General features: G+C 42.9%; 2 protein-coding genes across 6 annotated transcripts in view; both read left to right on the plus strand.

Moving 5' to 3' along the window:
* Positions 1-354: 354 nt before the first annotated feature.
* Positions 355-20,693, plus strand: part of POC1B (POC1 centriolar protein B) — a 120,983-nt gene continuing 100,644 nt past the window's right edge. For 2 of the 5 annotated variants that reach the window (XM_066368659.1, XM_066368660.1), the window contains exons 1-2: positions 358-678; positions 1,281-1,365. In XM_066368659.1, the coding sequence (XP_066224756.1) occupies positions 664-678; positions 1,281-1,365 (100 nt within the window). In that variant the 5' untranslated portion in view covers positions 358-663. Of the gene's footprint in view, positions 679-699; positions 1,366-20,693 lie in introns of those variants that run through there. The other 3 variants (XM_066368663.1, XM_066368664.1, XM_066368662.1) reach the window with 3 other exon arrangements.
* On the plus strand, positions 1,700-6,791 carry GALNT4 (polypeptide N-acetylgalactosaminyltransferase 4). Its single transcript, XM_066368658.1, has one exon. It carries the CDS (start codon positions 1,963-1,965, stop codon positions 3,709-3,711), a length of 1,749 nt encoding a protein of 582 aa, XP_066224755.1. The 5' UTR covers positions 1,700-1,962; the 3' UTR covers positions 3,712-6,791.

Below are 20,693 nucleotides of genomic sequence, written 5' to 3' on the forward strand. Positions count from 1 at the left end.
AACATATACAAATGAGCCGATTAGAACAGAAAGAAAAACATTGTGGATGCACAACATTCATTCATTACATTTATCCATAATCTATATATCACCCAAGGCATTGTGCAAAAAATAGTAATTAAATAAATTCAAATCTGTTCTCCAGAGGTGGAGTTCCTTCGCATATATTAATAACATGCAAGCTGCCCCACTTCAAATCAAATCTACCTCGCCGGTGGTAATAAGCTATCCGGGAACCTCTTGAAATTTGCAGGTGCTGTCTCTTTAATGAGTAATAGAACTCTGATTGCATCGATCACTGATTCATTACCCTCTCCCTCCCACCCGTCTCATTCTAATCCCGGTGACTCCTCTCCTGGATGTCAAACTGGGAGAAACGCGAGTGTTAATAAACATTGGCTTTGGTGTGTGGTCGCACACGACCGCGGGGCGTGTCGCCTTCCAGCTGGAGGACCCCGGCTGTCTCCCGCGCTCTCGGGGCCTCGGGGCTCGGCTGGCCACGTCTGGAGCGTGGGGTTTGGGCCGCCGTTGTTGTAGTGACCGGTAGGCGCCGTCGCTCGGGGCAGACGGTTCCGGGCGCTGCACGGTCCCTCATCTCACCCCATCCCCTTCCTTCCCCCGGTTTCCCCTACCGGCAAGAACCCGGCGCCCAGCTCTGCCCCCATGGCCTCCGCCCCGGTAAGGACGGGCTGGGGAGCGACTCCCCGGAGGCAGCCCCGAGGGATGTGGGGCCAGGTCGGGGCCGCGTCCGCACCTGGCGGGAGGAGGAGGCAGGTGTCCGCAGCCGCTCCTGAACCTCCAGCTCCTCGCCCGGGGCGCCCACGTCTCGCTCTGCGCTTCTGAGGTGTCAGGGCGGGCCGGGGGTGCTCCCCTCCCGCGTCTCGGAGCTCGGGACCGAGCCCCTGCAGTCTCGTGGCCCTGGAATTCTCTCAGGGTTTCCGTGGAGCTCCTGCGTCAGAATCACCTGGGAGGTTTTAAAAGTGTCCGAGCCGGGGCCCCGCCTCGCACCGGTGACTGCGTGCGGGCGGGCGGTGCCTGGGAACCTGCATTTCAAAAGAGCCTCCGGGTGGTGTCCCAGGTGCGCTCCATTCTGGGAAGCCCAAGCCGAGGACTTCGCCGGCTGTGCGGGGAAGTGGGCTGCCGCGTGCGCTGGTGCGGGGCACCCGCTAGCAGACCCGCCGCCCACGTGGCCGCGCCCGGCGGCAGCCCCGCCTGCAGCCCCGAACCCCCGATGTCGAGGTCTGCAGCTGCTTTCAAAACTTGACAACTTTCCTTCCCAGGAGGACCCTGTTCTGGAGCGTTATTTTAAGGGCCACAAAGCTGCGATCACCTCCGTGGACTTTAGCCCGAACGGCAAACAGCTTGGTAAGTTTTATTCTTTTCTTATTCTTTTTGTGATGGGGCAAATGCGCAGCTAGTGGGAAACCTTGCCTTCTGTCCCCTTGGCCCCCGGGAAGATCACCTAGGGTCTGCGTGGGGGTCGAGGGCGGCCGGGGGCTCGAGGAGCCCGGCGTGGCGGGGCGCGGTCGGAGCCTGGGCCGCAGGGGTCATCACCGTCCGGGCTCATCGCGGCCCATCCCATCCCATCCCATCCCGGCCCCGCACGGTCGCGAATAGACCTGGGCCTGGCCGGAGACTTGCGCGAACGCACCACCAGGAGGCGCCAGGGAGAAGGAAAGGGCTTTGTCGTCGGCCCGGGGAGGGTGGGGTGCTGGCTGCAGAGTTTGTGAAAAGTTGTGAGACGCTCGGGAGGAAGTGGGGAGAGAGGAGCTGAGGCTGTGCCGGACGCCGATGACTGAGAGGTCTCAGGTGACCCCTGGGAAGCTGGAAAGGAGCCGAGGGCCTGCATGAAAGGGGGGACCTGCTCGGACGTTCGCCCGTGTCTGGGTCGACAACTCAAGAGTCGGATCCCGCCACCCTTCCCTGCGCGGTGACTCTGGTGGCGGCGTCCGCGCCCCGGCCATGAGGATCCGGATGACCGTGAGGTGGACCTGGGCAGGCAAAAGCTGCCTGCTGCTGGCGCTCCTAACTGTGGCCTATGTCCTGGTGGAACTCTCGGTCTCCACTTTCCACGCCGCCCCAGGAACTGGCCTTGCCAGGAGGCGGGGGCCAAGGCAGTTCCCGCACCTCGAGCAGTCGGCAGAGGACTTGTCCCGACCGCTGTATGAGAAGCCTCCTGCCCATCCCCATGCCCTGGGGGAGTGGGGGAGAGCTAGCAAGCTCCAGCTTAACGAGGCTGAACTGAAGCAGCAGGAAGAACTCATTGAGAGATATGCCATTAACATTTACCTCAGTGACAGGATTTCCTTGCACCGCCACATAGAGGATAAAAGAATGTATGAGTGTAAAGCGGAGACGTTTAACTATAGGAGACTTCCCACCACCTCTGTCGTCATTGCCTTCTATAATGAAGCCTGGTCGACCTTGCTCCGCACCATCCACAGTGTTTTAGAAACTTCGCCCGCTGTCCTTCTGAAGGAGATCATCTTAGTCGATGACTTGAGTGACAGAGTTTACTTGAAAACACAACTTGAAACTTACATCAGCAATCTCGAGCGGGTCCGCTTGATTAGAACTAATAAGCGGGAGGGGCTGGTTAGGGCCCGGCTGATTGGGGCCACTTTTGCTACTGGGGATGTTCTCACTTTTCTGGATTGTCACTGTGAGTGTAATTCTGGTTGGTTGGAACCACTTTTGGAAAGGATTAGTGAGGATGAGACTGCAATTGTTTGTCCTGTTATAGACACCATTGATTGGAATACTTTTGAATTTTATATGCAGACTGGGGAACCTATGATTGGCGGGTTTGACTGGCGGTTAACGTTCCAGTGGCATTCTGTCCCCAAACATGAAAGGGACAGACGGAAATCGAGAATTGACCCGATCAGATCGCCCACCATGGCTGGAGGACTGTTTGCTGTCAGCAAGAAATATTTTGAGTACCTTGGAACTTATGACACTGGAATGGAAGTGTGGGGAGGTGAAAACCTGGAACTGTCTTTTAGGGTGTGGCAGTGTGGAGGTAAATTAGAGATCCACCCGTGTTCCCACGTGGGCCATGTATTCCCTAAGCGGGCTCCCTACGCCCGGCCTAACTTCCTACAGAACACTGCTCGAGCAGCGGAAGTGTGGATGGATGAGTACAAAGAGCATTTCTACAATCGAAACCCTCCAGCAAGGAAAGAAGCTTATGGTGATATCTCTGAAAGAAAATTACTACGAGAACAGCTGAGGTGCAAGAGCTTTGATTGGTATTTGAAAAATGTGTTTTCGAATTTACATGTTCCAGAGGATAGGCCAGGCTGGCATGGAGCTATTCGCAGTATGGGGATCTCTTCTGAATGTCTGGATTATAACTCTCCTGACAGCAACCCCACAGGTGCTAACCTTTCACTGTTTGGATGCCATGGTCAAGGAGGCAATCAGTTCTTTGAATATACTTCAAACAAAGAAATCAGGTTTAATTCTGTGACAGAATTGTGTGCAGAAGTTCCTGAGCAAAAAAAACATGTAGGAATGCTACACTGTCCAAAAGATGGGTTCCCTGTGCCAGAAAACATCATTTGGCACTTTAAAGACGATGGAACCATTTTTCATCCATACTCAGGACTGTGTCTTACTGCTTATCGGACACCTCAGGGCCGGCCTGATGTTCAGATGAGAACGTGTGATGCTCTTGATAAAAATCAAATCTGGAAGTTTGAGAACTAAAAGAGCACAACAGCACTTTGGTCCTGAGCTGACGATATATTCTGGAAAGTCAAAGAGCCTCAGTAAAGATTTATTTTGTCAGAAATTGCCCAGTGGTCATCTTAGAGAGCTCTGTCTAATCAGTAGTTCGTTTTGTATAAGAACACAGAAACCTATGCATGGAGAGCTGCTGTTTAGTATTCAAAAGTGCCTTCCTTAACAATTGTCTTTTTCCAGAGCTCTGTCAATATGGTTTCTTCTCTTTAAAGAAGTTGACTGTGAATTGAGATACACAAAACATTTAAGTGCCAGACTTAATATTAAAGAATGTAAAAGTCCAAGTAAAATAAGAGATGATTTATGTTGATGGGTAACTTCACTGCACATCCCTTTTCTTTTTAAACAAAACTCATAAATGTGCAGTTTGAGCTATAGAGGTTTTGATTGTACATAGAATTTGAATTTCTTTAGCCAGCACATTAAATTTTAAGTTTTATTTTTTATTCTAATTACTTTTAATCAAGTGGAAATCAAAGAAAGTTGATTTTAAGGAGAAAGGCCTGGTTTAGATATATGTATCATTAGAAGTGGGCATTTGTTTGAATTGAGTTTGGAGGTCTTTTTAACATATAGGCATCTCAGAAAAATATACCCACATCTGAATGAAATGGGGAGGTCTTTACATTCTACACTTTGTAAACTTGAGCTATTGGACTTAACTGATCTATACTTATACCTCAAATCGCTCTGATTTCATTACCTGTCCTGTCTGTGAACTTGTTTGTATGTTAGGTCATTTTCTGATTGCATTTCCTTAAGTTATGAATGTACTCGAGAAGGACTCATCAGAATACTGTGCTTCCTTCCCTTTGTTAATGCTTAATCACTTAAATACAACTGAGGCCTCTCTGCAGTTAAACCCCACTGTGTTTACTGAAATGTGTGAAACTGAAAGTGGGCCTGGTTTTGCAAAGGCTGCCAGGCTCTAATGTGAATTCTCAATGATTAGGGTATTTCAGGATTTATCTTAAGAAGACAAGGAAGAAAGCCTGGTTTGACAATGGTTGAAATGCTGCCCTCCAGCTTGTTTTCAGCACATACCACCGAGCTTGGTGATTAGGCAGCTTTCAGTAAATGGGAGAAGGACTGACTGAATGAGTGAATGAATGGCCCAGCCCAGGAATGTAACTTTGGTCATTTGACGGAATGACTCAGTTTGGGTCTCAGTTTCCTCATTTGTAAAGTAGGGTACTGGATTAGATCTTGAAGATCCCTTCCAGCTCTGACATGTTATGATTATACATTATGTCTGTCCCAGATTCAGTCATTGTGCCATCTTCACAACACTTTTTATCTCTTTTAACATAGGTAATGTTGTTGAGCAACGTTCAGTCCAGTTATGAAGCTGGAAAAGAAAAATAGTTTTAAAACTCAGGTGAGCTGAGCTCACTGGAAGTGGTTTATTTTGGGATGAGTGGAAAGTTGTTGTGGTTGTATGCATTTATTTCATTTTGACAGTTGTTGAACCAATTTTTGTTTTTATCTTTTACCTTTCAAACTGTTAGTAATCTTTTGGGCTAAGGATATAAATATTTCCTAAGCTAAATAATTTGAGAAGTGAATATATTTAAATAAAAGTACTTTTACTGGTTTTATTCCAATATATATCCAGAAATCACAGGCTAAATTTAGAATGAAATCTCAGTTCACTTTAGTCTAGATTTATGGAAAATGCATGCTCCATAAAGAACTCATCCACCATACTCATATGGAAAGTTCTTTTTGGTTTCTACTTAATGACCTAAAGAGTAGCAACTTTGCAAAATGTGAATTTAAGAAAAATTTTTAGCGTAGCCATTTTAAAAAGTAAAATTCCTTGGGATCTTGAATATTTTCTTTTTTGCTTCTTAAAATGAAAATGTGTTATTAACTTTCTGTTAAGTTATCTAGCAACCTTAAAGTCTATCAAAGAATTGTACAGATTCCGTGTGCAATGTGCATGGCCTTGGGTGTAACTCAAGGATTTATAATAACGCTCTGAATTTCACAGAAGGACTGACTGACAACGGATAATCTCTTAAACCCACCCTCTCCCCTTGTTCAGTCTACCTTTTTTTTTTTAATTATTAAATTACCTTTTCTTTTTTTAATTTATTTTTGTTTTTCTTCTTAGGCCCCTATCAAATGGGAGACCTAAAATTGATATTTTCTGGAGGTACTTTTTGGGATTATTTTTATTCTGGTATTTTGCTGCTTGTGTCAAGAGTGAAGGGAAGCATGAATTAGTAATGTAGTACTTAATTCTCTATTTACTATTAGTATAAATTTCAGGGTGTAACTCATTCATCTTTTTGGAAGAAATTTTAGGCTAGTGCTTTATTTATATCAATAATTTGGAGCAGTTAGGCTGTTCATTCCTCACAATACTGTAGGTAACAGAAGAATGAGGCTTTGACGTTTTAGTACATAGGCATTTCCAATTTAGTTCCAAGAACACATTATAAAACTGCAAACAAAATATATTTTGATGCCCCGTACTTGTAATTTATTGGTACCAAAGCACTCTTTTGTTGTGAACAATTAATACGTGACCGTTAAAGTTAATCTGCATGCTTAATAACAATTTTAGTAAAATAATTGGTAGACAAGAAGTTTCAACTTTATGTGGTCAGTCACTATGTCTTTTAGTGTTCGAGTCTATGAATAGTTTGACTATCTAAATAGACACTTTAGAAGTCATTTTTTTTAATGATGAGTTAGTCACCTGCAGGATCTCTATAATTCAACTTGTTTGTAAAAGAAAATTTGTATTATGTTGGCAAATCAAACTTTTCTAGGTTGAAGGCAAAGGTTGTTTTTAAGTTGTTCTAATTGATTTAGGATCTCCATTTGAATTGATAAAATACCTAGTTTTGACTTGTCTTTTTAATTGCTGTTTTAATAATATTTTTAAATGAGCACAAAGAATGTTGAGGCTCAGAGTATTCTCTTGTGAACGATGAATTTTTTTTCTGTGTGCTGAGCGGTTTCCATCCTTTTTCCCTTTTTTAATGGTATTTGCAATATTGATTAAAATATAAAATAAAATGTGTGCCTAATTATTTTTGCAAGTGGATTCTGATTATTTTAGTCTATGAGATCACTGTTCCTGTGTACACATTTATTGATGGCACAGAGGTAAGTTAAGCGTATAATTCTTTGACTTAATTACAATGCAGACAGTAGGAAAATAAAAAAGTCAGGTTTTCTGTATCACAGTATTTCTCAAGGTATCATTAACCAGCATGAATTCAGATATAGTATTAGCACTATTTATGCATTTACTACTTAAACTGGGAATAATTGGGGATCTTTGGGGCCCATCAAAGGCACTATAAAAGAAAGCAAGTGGTCACCTGGGCACATTAGCACTAATTTCACAACCCTGAGCTGAAAAAAAAAGGTCTATTCTATAAACCCTCTAGCCTCACACTTCCTCAGCCTTCTCTGAATCACCCTCTCCCTAAGTTCAATTCCTGTCTACCAGTAGCTTCTTTGTTCCTCTTTGATGATAACAGCCTGACACTCTCCACTCCCGTGTCCTCCCAGCCTGACACACCGCCTGAGAGTCACTAGTCTGAGGACTCTGCTTTATATACCAGGTATCTTATGGCCACATTTAAGATATGTGTGGTCGAGATGAACATATTTTCACTGATCTCTTGTTCTTTATACTGTTTTAAAAGTTGCTATAAATGCATGTGTTGTAATCTTGCCCTCTTACTAGATGACCGTAACCCTGTGCAAATCATCTTCTGTCTCTGTTTCATGAAAATGAAAAAACAAACTGGAAAATGCACAGAGACAGTACATTAGGGGTTCCCAGAGACTGGGGGAGGGAGGATAGCAAACAATTGCTAATGAGAATGGGCCTTCGGGGGCAGGGAAGTGGTGGTGATGTGAATGTGCTGTAATTAGTGACAGTGGTGGTACAACTCTGAGCTAAACACTGAATTGTCCACTTTAAAAGGGGAAATTTATAGTATGTGAATTATATCTCAATTAAAAAAACTTCCGGGTGAAAAAGAGGTTGGAGAATTAATTTCATGTGTCCTTGAAAAGAGCTATTTTCTAGGTTCTGTGCGTACGAAACCTTAAAACCAGGCCAGCGGTATTTATTTTAATACTTGAGTCATTTTGTAATTGAGTAGAATAAGAAAGTCAGCTAAAATGTGAATCTTCCAGCTTAGCCTAGACTATGGATGGAGATCAGTTTGTATAGGAGTATGTTCTAAAATTCAGAAAAACCTCAGCTAATGCTTTTGAAAAGGAAGTAGATACAATTATAAAAGGTGAAGGAGCCACTGCGGTGTATAGTTTGTTCATGGCAGAACTGAAGAGAGCAGAGAAGTCCTTCCAACTTGCTTATCATCAGATGCGACTTTCACTTTGGTGCCCAGCATGGGCACTGTCAGGCTGGCCTGGGAGAGATGTTTATTGCAGACCGGCACTGTCCTCCGCACTGTTCTCTGCTATCTGGTCACTGTTCTAACTTCCTTATTTGCACTTACCTAATCCTGTTCCAAAGGAAATGGGGGATTCTCTTGATTTATGATTCAGTATTTCTTTATTTAGTTACTGCTATTGTGTGCCAGGTGCTGTCCTATGTATGGGTATACAGACAGAAGTTATCAAAACAGGTGTGCCAGAAATGGTATGAAGAATTCTCAGTCCAGCGATTGAGACAGTCATTGACAAGTGAACACACAAATCATATGCAGGTACAACCTGAAACAGGAAAATAAGTGAATACTGTGAAGAAAAGGAACAAGGCACTTTGAAGGATAATAACTATGTCAACATAAGTTAATGGGGTCAAAGAACACGTCTCTATGAAGTTAGATTTAATTCAGGACCTGAAGGAGGAGTTAGACTAAGAGAGAACAGCATATGTAAAAAAGGATGAGAAAGAGCTTGTCCTCAATCAAGGAAATAAAAGGCGGCCAGAATGGGTAGAGCCTGTAAACCCAGTCAGAGCTTTGGGAGATGAAGTTGCAGGGGAGGTAGAGGCAGCGTGGGTGAGGCTTTGGAGGCTAGGAGGCGGTAGTGGGTTAAACGGTGGCCCTCTAAAAGGTGTGCCCATGTGCTAATCCCCAGAACTTGTAAATGTGACATTATTTGTAAATAAAGGTCTTTGCAGATGTATAAAGTGAAGGGTCTTGAGAAGAAGTCATCTAGAACTATCTGGGTGGGCCCTAAATCCAATGACAAGTGTTCTTGTAAGACATGCAAAGGGGATGAAAGAAAGTTGTATGAAGCCAGAGGCAAAGAACTGGAGTGATTGAGCCACAAGCCAAGGAGCTCTTGAAGGCACCGGAAGCTGGGAGAAGCAGGAATGAAATCTTTCAAGCCTTCCGAGGGAGTGTGGTCCTGCCAACACCTTGAGTTTAGACTTCTAGTCTCTAGAACTGTGCAAGAATAAATTTCTGTTGGTGTAAGCCTCCCAAGTTTTTGGTAATTTTTATGGCACCACAGGAAACTTAAGAGGCTATATTTTTAGGATTTTGTTCTGAAATGTGGGAAGTTGTTGAAGGGTTCTAAGTAAGGGATTAACATGGTCTGATTTATAGCTCAAAAAGATCGTCGTGGCTACCATACAGAGACTGAACTATTAGAGAATTCAAGAGCTTTTATATGGCAATATTAGCAGGAGATGATGGTGATTCAAACTAGGATAGTGATCTTCAAAGTAAGGAGGTGTTGGAAAGAAATTTGGGAGTTATTAGAATACAGAGGTTCAAGTCATGGGAATATACATAGGCTTACTTGGGAAGAACACAGAATAATGAGAGCAAATGGCCCATGTCTGAGTCCTAAAGATCTCCAAACTTTTTATTTATTTATTTATTTATTTATTTATTTATTTATTTATTTAGTGGGAGGAGAGGAGATAGACAGACTCTCGCATGCACCCCAACCAGGATCCACCTGGGTACCCCTGTCTGGGGCCAGTGCTCAAATCAATAGAGCTATCCTCAGCAACTAGGCCGACACTTGAGCCATTGGCTGTGGGAGGGGAAGAAGGAAAGAAGGGGGAGAGGGAGGGGGAGAAAAACAGATGGTTGCTTCTCCTTTATGCCCTGACCCAGAATTGAACCTGGGATGTCCATGCACCAGGCTGACATTTTATCCACTGAGCAAACCAGCCCGGGCTGATCTCTAAACTTTAGATCAGAAGAAGAAATAACAAAAGAAGCTAAGAAGGAATAATCAGAAATAGGGAAAAACATTATAGTAGGGTATCATGAAAGCCAAGGTCTAGAGTAGGGTGAAAATGTGCAAGAGAGACCTGTGGTGGTGCAGTGGATAAAGCGTCAACCTGGAAATGCTGAGGTCGCCGGTTCGAAACCCTGGGCTTGCCTGGTCAAGGCACATATGGGAGTTGATGCTTCCAGCTCCTCCCCACCTTCTCTCTCTCTCTCTCTCTCCTCTCTAAAATGAATAAAAAAAAATTTTTTTTTAAATGTGGAAGAGAGGAAAAGATATCCAATAGTCATTAGGAGAGGTGGGGGGAGGGCACTACTACAGAACTAAGCAGTGTAGAAGATCATGTGAAATTAGTGATCATGAATTTTTTTTTTAAATTTCCATATATTTTTTTTAATTTTATTGATTGATTTTACAGAGAGAGGAGAGGAGAGAACAAGAAGTATCAAGTCATAGTTGCTTCACTTTAGTTATTCATTGATTGCTTGTTGTATGTGCCTTGACTGGGCAAGCCCAGGGTTTTGAAACGGCAACCTCAGCGTTCCAAGTCAATGCTTTATCCACCGCGCCACCACAGGTCAGGCAGTGATCATGAATTTATGGTGTTCCTAGTCTGTCTGGGTCTGTGTCTAGCAAGTCTCACTGGCACAGATAGTCTTAGAAAAGGCCGAGTGGTTGGGATTTTGACGGGCTAGCCTGAAGGAAGGAGGGAGAGAAGGGATTGGATATGTGTCTAAGAAGGGAATTATACATTGGATAGTTAAATGAAGATGGTGAAAGAGCCTTACTGGAGAGAACTTAGGCCAGTGGATTAGACTTCTGGAAGAGGTGGAAGCTACTGAATAAGTGAGCTCTGAGGAAAGCTAGTTGTCAGAGGATGGCGAGTTTCAGTTAGTGGCAAGGGATGTGTTCAGGTTCTGCTGGTGACAAGATCCAGGGCGTGATCACAGAATGGGTTGTGAAGGAAGCATGCAAGAAAAGTATTTGGAGAGGCCTCATTGTTCCCTTGGGCAGAAATGTTTGTCACCTCACTCTTTGCTTGGCTGGTTCCTTCCTATCTTTCATGTCTCCACTTAAAAATGCTACTGGTCACTCCATTTGAAGTAAATATTCTGCTCCCATACAAAATTCTCATTATGACTTCCTAACTAATCTTTCCTGTCTTTCTTGTTTCTATCTTCTCCCCTTAAATATAAGCTCCTCATTTAGAGATTTTGCCTATTTTGTTACTTTTCACTTCCCTTTCCCCACCCACCATGTCTTACATGTTATAGGGGTGACATGGCTTTTGAATGAACTAATTAATAATAACAAGAGTTGGAACGGAAAGGAAGGCTGTCCTGAAGTAGGTGAAGTATCAGAGAGAAAATGATTGTTGCTTGAAAGGGTTTCAGCAAACTTGATGTCCCCAAACAGGGTCAAGGTTTAAGTTGTTAAGGACAGGGAAGACTTTCAGAAGAAGAGGAGGATATAACGGTTATCATCTAATGGGTATTCCTCTGGCTCAGTGGAAACTTTTGGGAAGGAGAGAAGGCATTGGTGTCAGGTTTAACTAAGGTGTTACCTAGAGCATTGTGGGAGTGAGAGCACACAATCGTTGATGACCAGAGGGGCTTACAGCTTAAACTTAGTCTAGCTATGATTGGAGAAAACATGAAGCATGATGGATTTCTTTTTAACTTTTTTTTTTCAGCTAGAGTTGACATATATTATGTTAGTTCCAGGTGTACATAGACATTTTTATGCTTTACAAAATGATCATTCATAAATCTAGTACCACCCATAGTATGACAATATTATTGACTATATTCCCTATATTGTATTTTATTTTTATTTTATTTTTTTATTCACTTTAGGGAGGAGAGGGAGAGACAGAAGAGAGAGAGAGAGGAAAGAGAGACAGAGAGAGAGAAGGGGGGGAGGAGCTGGAAGCATCAACTCCCATATGTGCCTTGACCAGGCAAGCCCAGGGTTTCGAACCGGCGACCTCAGCATTTCCAGGTCGACGCTTTATCCACTGCCCACCACAGGTCAGGCCCCCTATATTGTATTTTACATGGTGAAAATATCCTTGATAGCCTTTTGGAAGGTGGTGGACTCTTGGGTTTCACAGGATAGGTTGAGAGGTGATCAGATGGGAGAGGATGGGAGAAAACAATAACCTGTAAAGAGATGTCATCCCTTTTTATGGATACAGAAATTGAAAGTTGAGTTACTTTCCTGAAGCTCTATAGCAAATGAGCAGCAGAGCCCCGCAAACCTGGTTTGGGGTCGGACCCTTTTTCATTAGACCAGACTCTTTCCCAGAGCGCCACACTCAAGTTTATACAAACATTAGAAGACTTTAGAAGTATTTTTACATAATTTGCAGAATCGGAGCTGTACTTCAGAAGTTTCCATTTAATATTATAAAATTTTAACATTGGAGTTCTCAATTTTTCCCCTTTTTTCCTTCAAGATTACCCTGTTGTTAACTCAGTCCCTGTTTAACGTGTGTGGGTTGTTTGTAGAATAAATGATTGTAAAGGACAAGTTAATTTCTCCTTTTTCTAACTAAATAGAAGCAGAATTAAATTTGGAATTTTTAAGTTATATCTTCACAATGAAACTATAATAAAAGTTTGCCAGAACTTCTTTTTCTATTATGATTCTTGATGGCAACCTGTGTAGTAGCTTTGTTGAAGCTTCTCCCATTGTTAGAGTTTAACTAAAGTAATCAAGTGTACTCACTGAGAGATAGTAGCAGAATGCAGTACTTCTCAAATTTCAATATATATCAGTTTTTAACTGAAACAGTGGAGAAAAATTCAGATTGCTGGGTCTCACCCCAAAGAAGGTAACCTACTAGAAACATGCATTTTAAGGTCCTCAGTAATTCTAATGGAGAGCATCCATAAATCCCCAGTGCTTGGAGAAGCACTAGGTTGTTGATAAATGCCCAGACTTTGGAGTCTCATAGGACTGGGTTTAGAAATAGAGCTCTACTACTTTCTCTCTGTGTGACCTTGGACACGTTGTTCAAACTCACTAAAACTTCCTCATCTGTAAAAGATGAATAATGATATCTACCTGCCCTGTTGTGAGGACTAAATCAAAAAGTGCTTATGAAGTCTTTAAAGGTACTTGGCTCATAATAACAACTCAGTAAACATTTGTGTTGTTATGATTATTAGTCATCAGTTATCATGGAGATGTGGAATTTGAATAAGTTAAATTAAATTTCTCCAGATTGTCATTGCTAAAGATTTTGTTTTTTTAAGTGACAGGTGGAGAGATAGACTCCCACATGCACACCGACTGAGATCTACCTGGCAACCCCTTTTTGGGGCCAGTGCTTGCAAATGAGCTATTTTTAGTACCTGAGGCTGACACTCAGACCAACTGAGCTATTCTCAGCACCCCGGCTGATGCTCAAACCAATCGGGCCACTGGCTGTGGGAGGGAAGAAAGAGGGGAAGAGAAGATGGTCACTTCTCTGTGTGCCCTGACCAGGAATTGAACCCAGGATGTCTGTAGCCACTGGCTGTGGGAGACGAAGAAAGAGGGGAAGAGAAGATGGTCACTTCTCTGTGTGCCCTGACCAGGAATTGAACCCAGGATGTCTCTATGCTGGGCTGACACTCTATCCACTGAGTCAACCAGCCAGGACCACTAAAGATTATTCTTAAAAGCACCCTCGCCCTGGCCGGTTGGCTGAGCGGTAGAGCGTCGGCCTAGCGTGCGGAGGACCCAGGTTCGATTCCCGGCCAGGGCACACAGGAGAAGCGCCCATTTGCTTCTTCACCCCTCTGCCGCGCCTTCCTCTCTGTCTCTCTCTTCCCCTCCCGCAGCCAAGGCTCCATTGGAGCAAAGATGGCCCGGGCGCTGGGGATGGCTCTGTGGCCTCTGCCCCAGGCGCTAGAGTGGCTCTGGTTGCAACATGGTGACGCCCAGGATGGGCAGAGCATCACCCCCTGGTGGGCAGAGCTTCGCCCCATGGTGGGCGTGCCGGGTGGATCCCGGTCGGGCGCATGCGGGAGTCTGTCTGTCTCTCCCTGTTTCCAGCTTCAGAAATATGCAAAAAAAAAAAAAAAAAAAAAAAAAAGCACCCTCAGCTTCTTTTAGGCCATGCTTAAGCTAGCAAGCTAATTAGTGTCAGCCAGTAGGAAAACATGCTTAAGTATTTATTCCCTTATTCATGACAGAGAAATTTTTAAGTTCATGGCATCACATACGAAATGACCGCTGTTCTAGATATTATAAATTGTAATTAAAATGATTTGTGCAAAGGTGTCTGTTAATTCAAACTGAATTACCCAGGGCAGGCGGCGAGGACACCCCTTTGCTTACTGTCCCACGGGGTTTCCCCCTTCTACTTGCTTAATTGCTTAAAGTAGAGTGCAATGAAGGAAACCACTGGCGGTACATTTCTTAAGAGCCACCACTAGCTCAATAAATAAAGGTGATTTAAATAATAAAATGTTAATTCACATGTCAAAGATCTCTTTGTACACAACATTTCTTGTGTAGATCTTTCCATCATTTTTAAGCTCGCCTTGCAGAGGACCATCAATTATTTTTAATTTTATGTCCGTTCTTTCACGAACTCTTGAACAGGCAACATAAAGTTGACCGTGTCCAAATGCAGGCTCAGGTAAAAAAATGCCAACACGCTTAAGCATTTGGCCCTGAGACTAATATATTGATGGTCATAGCAAAGGCAAGTTTTACAGGAAATAGTCTGTCTCAATTGAAACGGCAACCCTGTTTGAGATGGAGCCAAATCAATTCTTGGAATGACATGTATTTCACCTTTAGAGGAGCCAGTCAAAGACTTAGCTATTATGACATTATTTTTCAATTGGAGAACCTCTAGTCTTGTACCATTGCAAAGACCCCTTCTGGTGTTAAGATTTCTTAACAGCATAATAATTGCTCCAATCTTTAACCTCAATTTGTGAGGTGGCATGCCAGAAGGAGGGACTATTTGAATGCCGTGGCAACTTCACCCCATTGGCTAGTACAGTTACGCACGCAATCAATAAGCTATCGGCGACAGACAGACACTTAAGCCGCATATAATAAAGATATACAGTTCTAAGATAGTACAAATTAATTCTGTAAGTATTAAGGTATTAAAGTTAATAGATTAGAAATTGTCTTTATATTATGCAATCATTTTACTTTTATCTAGGCTTATAGATGTGTTTGCCTGGGAATTACATTTGAATTTTTTTTTTTTTTTTTGACCAGAGTAACAGGCTTTATTGAAAGGAAGAAAGGAACCCTGCCGGCATTTCTCTGGGGGAGAAGAGCACCGGTTACAGACTAGGGCGAATTATATAGTGTTTGGTAGTGTTGGAATCCATGGGAGTCCGAAAGACCAGAGTAACAGGCTTTATTGAAAAGAAGAAAGGAACCCTGCCGGGCACTTCTCCCGGGGGAGAAGAGCACTGGTTACAGACTAGGGGTGAGTTATATAGTGTTTGGGAGAGCCTGAGGGGATACTGAGGCAAAAGTCCTGGTATGTCCGGAATGCTCCTCCTTGGGGGCTTGGAGCATGTGGGTGTTGAATCAAAAGTCCTGGTGTGTCCGGAGCCCCTCCTTGGGGCGGCTTCTCAGCTTTTTGGAATTCCTTTGTCTCAGGGGCATAGTCCAGTAAGGGTGAGGTCTGACAGATAAGCGGAACATCAAGAGGGCAGTTCGGAATTTACATATCTATCATTTCTCGACTCTGTGGTTACATATAAAAGAAAGGCAGTTATTAATTTTATAATATATGGTGAGGGCTGATGAGGAGAAAGAGGAGAGAAAATTGCAAAATTATTGCTTTTTCTGGAGAGAACTTGAGAAGGGAACCTTGCCAAGCCAAGTCCCCCATCCAGTTCAGAAGGTCGTCAATTTCCATGCTGTGAGGTCTGAACCAGGCGATGTCTCTGAAAACCTGAGTGAGGAAGTAAAAAAAATTTGCGGGGTAATAATTGTCAGTTGCTTGCTGTGAGTGCCAAGTGGACAGAGTGACATGGTGATTCATGGTCTCCTGGATGAGCCTCATGAGACGTGCTGATCTGGTTCCTCTCAAATGAGAGGACATGTGGAGATTTTAAGATACAGGAAACCTGTTGGTGTAAGTTTTTTTAGAAGGATTGAATATATGTGGTAAAGAGGAAGAGGGTTTGGAGAACATTCAGGAGGGAACTTCTCGGGCTGAGGGGCGGCTTCTTCCTGCTGTCATCCCTACCTATTTGATATTTCCCTCATGAAGTTCTCCTTGGGTACTGGGGAATAGGAGTGTAGGAGCATTTGATTGTAGGTAATCCTAGAGATTTCTCTCATCCCGGCCTGTAGGAACTTAATAAAGAAAGAGGCAGGTATTTGGAGATTAGCAATGCAGAGATAAGGAGGGTCGTATAGGGGTGTGTGTGTGAAAGTTCTTCCATGGTAAAGTTAGAGATATTTTTTCCTGGCAGCCCTGGAGAGAGCAGTTAGCTTAAGCTAAAAGAAATGTTTCATGTTTATTTGTAGGCTCTTCTTCAGCCAAGAAGGCCCAGCGGTCTTGTCCCCTATACTATGTGAAGGGTAAAAAGACTGAAAAGCATTAAGAGGTGAATGTTATTTATTCTCCTAGTTCTTCAAGGATACAGGAGAGCTTTAGGGTTAGGGGACCTGTAGAGGTTGAAAGATAGAATTTAGGAGGTTTGCTGATATAGGGTTTCAGATTTTTCTGTTTCACGAGGGCAGGTTTCAGGGTTGATGTGTAGGGTTAGGTAGAGTTTTCCAGTTGTCTGATTGGCGAAGGTCTGCATGCGGTTCTGTAAGAAACTTCTGGTCCAGCAGGGGTTCAGGACAGGGTTAGACTGCCGGCCAATCGACCTACAATTACACGTCCAAACAGAATCAAGGAATAAGCCCGGGACGAGCTGCCACTGCCCATTGCTTCCCTGGTTGTAAGTTTGGACGGCAAAGAGGGATTGTCCAGGCAGTTAGTACCCTGTCCCGGGTTTCGGCACCAAATGTTGGAATCCATCTACATTAGATTTTTCTTAGAAAAATTTATAAATAATTTTTTGTTGTAGATTTACTTAGATATTCTTGTTTAGTTTTCTCTGAAGAAAGCAGCTCAGGGTTTCTTTTATGACCCAAAGACAGAATCATGGTACCTTCAAACTAAAAAGCTGAGATTAATTCTGGTAGGTGGCTCTTAAAATAGGATATGGTGAAAGAGAAAATACATAAAAAGACTTCTGAAATAATTGAAAAGTTCAAGAATTTCTATATGAAGGTGATTGAATTCTTAGGACTCTCTTGAATATGAAATTAAAAACCTTGAGAGGCATATAATCCAAATTTATAAAGCTGTGAAAGATATTATATAGCGAACACAGACCTATTTTTAAATTCCAAAATGTGTGCTCTGACCCATCAATCATTCTTTTAGGAATTTATCACAATGATATATTTGCACTTGTCAGAAATGACACATGAACATGACAGTATCATTTGTAAAATCACTGTAAACAATCTAAATAGGGTAGACTGGTTAAATAAATTAAGGTATACAATAGAATACTATGCAGCTATTAAAAAGGAGGTGGCAGACCTGCTTCCAGTTATGACAGAGTGATTGATAAGCAGTCTTGCCCTGAGGATAAAAACAACTATAAAACAAGACAAAACACACTAGACAATTGTTTGCAGATACTGAGTGCAAAAACTGTGGTCCTTTCAATAAGGGAAACACAAGGCGAGTCCCCTTACCTCCCCCCTCCCCGGGTCTCCTGGGCTTTCTTTGTAAGGAGCTGCCTGCTGTGCAGTGTGCAGCAGAGAGGTAAAGCCTAAGAGTGACGTCCTGGCTGCCCTGAGGCAGCAGAGGTCGTAGTTCTGGCTGTAGTGGGGCTGAAATTTGTGTGGCAGGATTCTTGGGAAGTTCTTGCTGAGTAGGGTAATGAAGGAAATGTTTACTTCATGTTCTTTTCTTTCAACCAATTCTCACCCCCCTTCATCTGTATTCCTCCAACCAGGGGGTGGAAGAAGAAACAACTAACTTGTTTACCATTCGCCCAGCCCCCTTCATCCAGTCATCTTTTTTTCTGACCATTCCCCAAACCCCCTTATCTAGTTAATGATATCCCCATCTCTCCCTTACCCCCTTGGCGCGACCATTTAAACTAGCCAGATGGGGGAAAATGAGATTGTACGGTCAACACTTCAGCCAATGGAGCAAGACCCAGCAGCCTAGGGCCTGCGTTAGGGATAAAAACAGAATTTGCCCTCTGCCCGTGCGCTTGCTGGCTGGCTTTCACTGGCGGCAGCAGGCCCTTCTGCAGAAGTTATTAAAGTTGCCTTGCTGAGGTATTTTGTCTCCACAAGTCTTGCTTAATTCCATCCCTAACAGTAAGCAGCCACAGGAGTCTGTGGGGGTCATTATAGTTTTGGCTGAGGGCCCAGCAACACATGTGCAAGTTGAGAATCTATGAAATCTAGTCGAGATGGCTTAATGCTGGGCTGGAAGTGGAATGGTGATCGCAGTGACTCTGCAGAGCTGATGTCCCTGTATCTCTAGCTGAGACAAAGTGAGAAATCCTGAGCACCTCAGGCATGTGGTCGAGACACCAGAGAGGCCAGGCCTTAGAAATCAGAACCACACCTAATAGGAAAGGTATGCCTAAACCTAAGTTCAAAACTGAAGTAGATCCACTGTAACAAAGAATAAAACCAAGTCTGACAAGACCAGGTAGAAGCAAAACTGAGTTCTGAACTCTGATGAGTAAGATTGCTATTTACAGAGGTGTGGGTTAGTGATTATCACCCTACTATCTGTGTATTCTAGGTTTGAAAAAAATATATTGAGCATAATGGGAGCCAAGTTTTCACTGTGAGGGAAGACTTAACAAGTATGAAAAGAGGCGTGGCGAGGCTGTGTTCTGTAGTGTAAGACTAGAATTGGAGTCATCGGTATGCACTCAGGTTCTGAATATCTTCATCTTTGTATCTATACATATAGAGATAGTACAGCTTTCTATTTATATCTAATTTCTTAGTTCTGCCCACTGAAATTTCTATTTATATCTTATTTCTTAGCTCTGTTCTCTGATACACCAGTAGCTATGAGCAGGCATAGCCCCCAGATCTTAGTTTCTAAATGCCATTCTTCAATAATAGAAGTCAGAGCATCTTGGAGAAAAGAGGCAATTCCAGGGCCGGGGCAGGGAAAGTACATCATGGAACATTTTATATTCTAGAAATGAGGAAGTACTCAAGGAATGAGGGGCACATCTCAGTAAGGGCTCTTACTAGCCAAATATGGACTATATAAGATTCAAAATAAGTAATGATGACTATGGATTGCGATTGAGTAAAATAATCTCTCAGTCCACACGATATAAATAAGTAAATGAATAAACAGGTAAAGGGAGGAAAGGGGAAATTCTTACCTTATAATAACAAATTAAGAAATTAAATCAGTTTACTGACCTGTGGTGGCTCAGTGGATAAAGCGTCGACCTGGAAATGCTGAGGTTGCTGGTTCAAACCCTGGGCTTGCCTGGTCAAGGCACATATCGGAGTTGATGCTTCTAGCTCCTCCCCCCTGTCTCTCTCTCCTCTCTCTCTCTCTCTCTCTCTCTCTCTCTTTCTCCTTTCTAAAATGATTAAAAAAATTAAATCAGTTTATTAAATATATTACCAATTAATATAATTGCTTATTAGTAAATTATAGAAATAATGATGGGTTGGTAATCATTAAAGGATGCTAAAATTAGTGTGTTATATTTGTTGAGGAAGGGGGTATTTATATAGTGTTAAAGTATCTCCCTCATTACCTACTTATTAATTACAAAGAGGAAAAGATACTAACTTTGCAAGGCAAAACCCACCTGAACCAAGTGATTAAAGTGAATCTCACCAATATTGGGACAGACAGACCACGTGCATCCTAATATGATACACTGATAAGTGCACAACATAAAGTTTGTGGATTTCTTATCAAAAAACATATCCTGAATCTAGCACACAAGGTAACATGGGAGGAGGGGATTGTTAAACATACTAAAAAAATAACAGGCCTGCAATCTAAGAATAGCAAGGTCAATGAAGACAGAGAATGACCTAGGAGGTCTTTCTAGTTCACAGGAGACTAAACATACATGACAGTTAATACAATGCGTAACCTGGATTACATCACAGACTGGGGAAAATAGCTATATAATTGGCAAAGTCCATATGTGGACTGTGAATAGTAAGACTATTAAATACATAGTACTTAATTTCCTGATTTGTTAATTGTACTGTGGTTTATGTCAGTGAATGTCCTTGTACTTATGTTCAAATACATATTGAAGATATTGAAGTATTTGGCATTAAAAAGACATGTTTTTAGCCTGACTGGTGGTGGCACAGCAGATAGAGCCTTAACCTGGGATGCTGAGAACCCAGGTTCAAGGCTCCAAGGTCGCCAGCTTGAGCATAGGCTCATCCGGCTTGAGCACAGGTTTACCAGCTTGAGTGTGGGGTCTCTGGCTTGAGACCAAAGGTCACTGGCTTGAAGCCCAAGTTTGCTGGCGTGGCTACAGCCCCTTGGTCAAGGCACTTATGAGAAGCAATCAATGAACAACTAAAGTGATGCAACTACAAGTTGATGCTTCTCATCTCTCTCCCTTCCTGTCTCTCTTGCTTTAAAAAACAAAAGTTTCTAAGGTTGTTTCAATTGGCTAAGAAAAAATATGCATAGATTAAGCAAAAACGAAAAAACAAACAAAACAACCCTTATAGACAATCAC

Source organism: Saccopteryx leptura, chromosome 2 (assembly GCF_036850995.1).
Source record: "Saccopteryx leptura isolate mSacLep1 chromosome 2, mSacLep1_pri_phased_curated, whole genome shotgun sequence".
In the NCBI taxonomy this organism is placed as follows: Eukaryota; Metazoa; Chordata; class Mammalia; order Chiroptera; family Emballonuridae; genus Saccopteryx; species Saccopteryx leptura.

Excerpts from the sequence above, each read along its gene's own strand:
- GALNT4 (XM_066368658.1), top strand. The coding sequence starts at position 1,963 with ATGAGGATCCGGATGACCGTGAGGTGGACCTGGGCAGGCAAAAGCTGC.